Source organism: Thunnus thynnus, chromosome 2, assembly GCF_963924715.1.
Source record: "Thunnus thynnus chromosome 2, fThuThy2.1, whole genome shotgun sequence".
In the NCBI taxonomy this organism is placed as follows: Eukaryota; Metazoa; Chordata; class Actinopteri; order Scombriformes; family Scombridae; genus Thunnus; species Thunnus thynnus.
In genome coordinates this window covers 15,012,507-15,018,615 of record NC_089518.1, presented here as the reverse complement: position 1 = coordinate 15,018,615, position 6,109 = coordinate 15,012,507, and the positions used below count along the sequence as shown (strand labels likewise).

General features: G+C 39.9%; 1 protein-coding gene across 3 annotated transcripts in view; it reads right to left on the bottom strand.

The window, feature by feature from the left end:
- Positions 1 to 1,082: 1,082 nt before the first annotated feature.
- The window catches only part of dtx1 (deltex 1, E3 ubiquitin ligase), a 45,711-nt gene continuing 40,684 nt past the window's right edge, over positions 1,083 to 6,109 (bottom strand). For all 3 annotated transcript variants that reach the window (XM_067605104.1, XM_067605086.1, XM_067605095.1), the window contains exon 10: positions 1,083 to 5,781. In XM_067605104.1, coding sequence (XP_067461205.1) covers positions 5,557 to 5,781 — 225 coding nt within the window. In that variant the 3' untranslated portion in view covers positions 1,083 to 5,556. The remainder of the gene's footprint in view (positions 5,782 to 6,109) is intronic.

Below are 6,109 nucleotides of genomic sequence, written 5' to 3'. Positions count from 1 at the left end.
TCTAAATGTCTACTTTGTGCCCACAAAAACAAAAATGACACCTCACAGGAAATACATTAAACTGGGATTCCACTTATTTTGTCAACAGAGTACTACTCAGCCTGTAAAAACATGATGATGTCATTGAGGTTGCTGAAGATGAAGGCATTAACGTGGCAGGGAAGGTCTTATGAAAGATGTTGCTGAATTGCATTATGGGAACTGTAGGATTCTGCACTTTTGAAACTTGACTCATGCTGGGGACAAAAAGTCAGGATATCTCAGCCTCTGATGCATCAATTTTGACATTTTTTCCCTGTTTCTTGCAAGTCCCCAAACTTTAAAGAGGTGCAGTTGTAAATGATTGAAGTACCCATTTTTCTCTTCCAGTTAACATGCTTTGAATCAAGAGCAGAAATAATTAATACTAAGTATCTAATTTGCTTCTCCTGGTTAGTTTTAAAATGGAAGGCCTGACATTCATTCATTCATGGTACTACAGGAAATGTCATTACCTGTCTGACAGATCCCAGAGCAGCCTGGCAGCGTCCTGGTTACCACACCACCCCTTTGTTCACATGAATAATTTAATCAAACCACCATAACCACAGACTTGACAATCCAACAGAATCTAATGTTAAATTATGCCACACAAACAATGTTTGCAACTGCTCCTCCTTATTTAAATGCTAATGAGAGGAGACCTACCTGCAGTGATGCAGCAGTCTCCCTGCTAGCTCTCTCATTAGGCATGAGAGGTGAGCGATGAGATGAGGCAGGGCAGCTGGGTTAGGTATCTGCTGGGTCAGTGCTGGAGGGAAGGTGGGGTTTGTTTTCTGATGTCCCGCAGGCCTTAGAGATTAGTTTAGCTTTGGTACACACCAACCACATCTCTTCAGCACAGCACCAACATACAGCAGCCAATGACAGAAAATGACCATAAAGCTAATTTACTGCTAGTGAGAACTATTTCTGCTGCACCTCACAGCTCCAGAAAAGCTCATTTATATCCATATAATGAGGTGCAGGGCACAGAGCTGCCCGGGAAGAAGGAAATGGTGGAGCTAAACGAAAAAATTTAGAAGAGCCAAGGTGACAAAAGGTCAAACAAACTACCCCTGTCCAGGGCACATTTATTTTTCCACGAGAAACACACAAACATGCAACAAGGTCATCACAGTTCAATAAAGACTGATAGATTAAGAAGCCCTTTATAGTTTAATCAATGTCTCTCTATATCTTGCTTTTAGTTGATCTCATTTTCTCTTTGTGAACCATCTCAAATAGCAATATGTAGACACTGCTTAAGAGAAATCAAAGTTAAACCACAAAATCATGATTTGAAAATGTCAATTAAAATGGGCACTTAAAAATGCAAAACATTCAGATGTTTCACACGTTGTTGAAAGAGTGAGGAGAGCAGCCAAACGCTGTCTCATCCTCATCAATGTGTAAATCAAACCCGGTAGAGGAAAAAACGTTCTAACTAACTGGAGTTAAGATGCAAACCACAGTGCTAAATCACCAGAAGACCTGGGTGACATCTCTAAAGAAGCTATATGATGTTTTCATACGCAAAAGCTATGCATTGTCAATAAACTTGCTCACAGTTTGGTTTACATGCACCTCTAGGAGAACATTACTGTATCTTTAAAGGACATGAACCTAAGATTCATTTACTAGACGCACACTCGGCACACATTCACACAGACAAAGAGATACAAACATACAGTATATCCACACAAAATGTTAAGGTATCATTTAGAGAGAGAGAAGTACAGTTTGCTGTGGACACTATGACAGAGTACAACTGTAAATACTTTATATGTCAGGACAAAGTGATTTCATCCCACTTCTAATCAAATGGAAAATAGTATGGAATGAATCTTAATAAGAGTAATACAGCAATGTTATGCAATAGTTCTTTTTAAGACAATCATCATTCAAAAAAAGACATCAAAAATATGTTTTCTAAAACATAGCTTGTGAACATCCTTGGATCGTACCCCCTCCCCCCCCCCTCCCTTTTTTTTTTTTTTTAGAAACATGGAGGTAGACACCCCGTAAAGAAAATGTCATTTAAACCCAATAAATCAGCCGTCTTGCTACACATAAATCATGTATTAGATCTTAAAAATAGTAAATTGCATAAACACTATTTCTCTCTTTCTTAATCAGATAAATACCAAACCGTGTTTTATTCATCATTTCCATATACAGTAAGTCTGTACACACCTGAAAAGTCTAAAGGGCCTGCATCGTTCATATTACGAGACCGACACATGAAAAAGGAAAAGCTGAAGAAGCAAACATTTGGATTTCTCTTGTTAATGAAACTGCACTCAATATGGAAAATTCCCTGATAGTTTGGAAGCATTCTCTCTTGCTGTCCCATATTATAAAGGGTGTCAAAAAGTTGTGAAGGAGAAAACTTGAGATGAAACAGGCCAGGTGTTTTCAAGATCTGGATCAGAATCACTCTTACAAATACTTTTAGTGGTTTGGTTTAGCGTGTGTGGGTGCCAGAAAGTTGGGGTCTGAGACCAAATAAACTGCAGAAAAACACAAAAAATAGTTTAAAGCCCCTGAAAACTTGCTTTAAATATTCATGACTAAACAATCAAAGTCAAAGTTTGGAAAAAAAAAAGTATTTATGAAAAAACGGCTAATCTGCTTAATCAGGAGTGTGTGGGTGTGGTTTGATTAATTAACAATAGCCTGGCAACGTAAGCAAACATCCACTAACTGACATCAGATTTTTATTTAAACATTGCTAAATTCTGATTGGTGATCAGAAATATATGACATCATCTTTTTCCAACAGAGCCCAGCCCATTTAAAACCAGTAAAGGTGTGTTGAGACAGAACGTGAGACAAATTTTACAAACAAAGCAATGGAAAGATGCAAATACATTTCAAAAATTTTGCACCTATATCCTTTACGAATCTACAGAGATTTGAGGAAAAGGAGAGAGACTGGAGGAAAATAATGAACAGAACTGTAGTTTCTGCTGAGTTCTGAGATTTCCTTATTGAGAAAATAGGTTTTCAGGGCCTTTAAAACAATTTAAATCAGTATGTTGATCTATGATTGGCAACAAACTGAGATAAATCCCACCCATCTGTCTCTCCAGTTATCTAACACAACTCTAAGAATATTTGCAGCTGATATTTAACCCAGTCATGCTGTTTTCACCTTCAGGCTGAACAAAAACTGCTGACTGCATCCATTCCCATATTCTGGACAAGTAGAAAAAGAGAAATGGCCCATTTGGGGGGAAACAGCCATCTTCATGCTGCTAAGGCTTCCCACCCAATAATAAAGACACATTTACTGTATTTATTGGGAGTCTCACAGGGGATCAACTACACAGATTCTACATTAAGGTAACGACAGCAGCATACACTAAGACTACTTGTAATATTAGACGTCCATAACATGTCATACATATTTCAACAGTCCCTGACATCCTGACAAATTCATCTTTGCCAGATTTTATGTATTCATGTTAATATGTGCCTGTGTATAGATACGTATGTGGGCCAGTCAGTATTTGTATATTTTTCTATATAGAAGAGTATAAAAATAAATTACACTAACACCATAGACTCAAATTGAGCTTGAATTTCAAGGTATATCACATCTGCAAATGTATATCATATATATATATATATATATTTTTCAAAGCATTGCAAGCCAGTTTATAAACATAAACTTAAAAAAAGAAATAGATTTTGTTGTTGCAAATGCAATTTAAGACCTTTTCCTTAAAATGAAACGATCGATTGAACAAAACCGTTGCCTCAAAGTGCTATGGAAGACTATGATTCAATCCAAAATTAAGCCCACAGCTGGGTGCCAACACGTTAAACCTTACTTCAACATCCCCCGCTCATTAAAATTGATCAGATATATTCATGGATAATTATGCAGCACTGGGTTATCTTTTATCTCAGAGCAAAGAAACATCACAAGATCTCCACCAAGGACCTTCAAAAAGTTTTTAGCTCACGGGCATAAACTCTGAGCAGGAAAGAGGAGGGCGTATAGGAAAAAATAGTTCCCTGTGACGCATCAACAGCCAGCTACATACTAGACCAACATTTGCATGGCTGCTGCTGCTGAGGAAGAGGAGGAGAGTGGGGGAAGAGGCCATACATCAAGATCAGCCCCAACAACTCTGAGTGAGCTCACGCTGGGAATGAGATGTTTCACTGCTCGCTATGTAAGAAAGCAGTAGAGCCCAGCGCACTGCCTGACAGCACATGAGCTCACAGGGGACTTGTAGATCGCAGGCGAGCAGCGCTGCCCAAGATGGATCTCTAAGGGAAAACTGAACGTCCATCTGTGAGAGGCGCGTTCAGCTTCTCTCCTCAAGGACTTAAAGCCAGCATATTAATGCCTCAGAGCACGCAGTCGCACACCCATGTATGGTCAGCATGATGGATCGTGCCAACCACTGGGTTTACTCCAACAGGGAGAATAATAATGCAGGCTTTATATTCACAGAGGTCAGCGTCATTGGTATGTCAACAAAACAAATGAGTTTAACCTTGGAGCATAGCAAATCCCGCTTTGCAACCTCAGCCTTCGGAGTAACAACGCCTCTGAACAAGCGTCAAACTGACTGGTAAGACGCTTGTTCCATCTATTTCACGCCTCCTCTCGCAGACCGTCAACAAGGTTAACCATACAACATACATTTATCATCAAACTCTTACATTTCATTGCCTTTACTTCTCTTTAGAATCCAGCTCATGCACTACTGAGCACACCTCCGTTTTACAGAACGACCGACCTGTGTGTATCAGAAGTGGAAAATGTCAGTGATGCCCAGTGCAACCTTAAGTCACATCACCTTCACTCAGGTCTACTTGCTGTTAAAGCCGAGATCCTCTCATCCAAAATCACAAAACCAAGTCTCACCACATTGTTACAGGACAATATCAATTATTAGAGAAAATGGGGGGAGCAATTAATCAATTGATTTTCATTCATTTAGAATTCTGAAATTCTCTTGAATGTATCTTTACAATATCAACCTTCACAATAACAACCTATCCATTGGCACCTCACCCTATTGCAGATATTCGCTCAACATTCATTATGCAGCGTTAGTCTGGGCCATGCAATCTGGATTCAGCATTTATAAATATGCCTTTAAATAGTTTTGGCCCCTCGTCATTTTACTCCAAGTGCAGAGAAACAGCTTCACTTTGAATCTACAAGGGGTTAACGACCATTTTCCTGCAGCTAACAACATCAAGACCTTGTCTTTACATTCCTCAATCCTCTGAGAAAATTTGGCATGAAGGCAACATGCTCGTGGCATGGATCAAGAGACAGCAGGGGGGGAAATCTTATTAGGTTATAGAAATCAAAAAATTGATCATAACCGTTACATCATTTACTTGAGCATTTCCATTGCTCTTGTGCCACCACATCTGCAAGGTCTTTCTGTTTGTGGGGAGTAAAGAGTTGTCAGCTGCATGTTGGCCCGTCATGCAGTGTCCCTGTTCTCTGGGAGACGACTGGGCATGGTGGGTTGTGTTCCTGCGTACCAGCTCAGCTGGTCCTCAGTCCTTAAGGTTGTCCTCGCCGACCCCCTGGGCTGACAGCTCTGTCAGGACGTTGTCCAGGTAGTTGGGGTCGGGGTAACCGTGGCCTGTCAGGTTGGAGCCGAATTCTGTCTTGTGGTGAATCTCGTTCCAGACCACCGTGTCCGACTCGCCTGTGGTGCTGGATGTGCCGATGGTGAAGATGAGGCGACGGTCCCAGGCCATGATCAGCAGCTTCAGGACCTGAAAACACACAAGGAGGGAAGGGGAAAGAAGTTATCATCTCTTAACAGCAAAATGGAAGAAACAAACAACATACAGGACTAGTATCATTTAGCCTTTGGTGTAGAAGCAGACTTATTACAGTAATGTTCATCAAACAACCTAAATCGCTGTTTTAGTCTGTATGGAAGGACTCTCTGAACTTTAATTTTACTGAAGCAAAGGAATACAAACATCCTAGGCAGAATTATCACTTTTTAAAAAGATAAATGAAGCTATAACAGCCAATTTTGTGTAGCAAAATAGCAGAGTAATAGTAATACAAGGACAAATTTTACAAATGACTGCT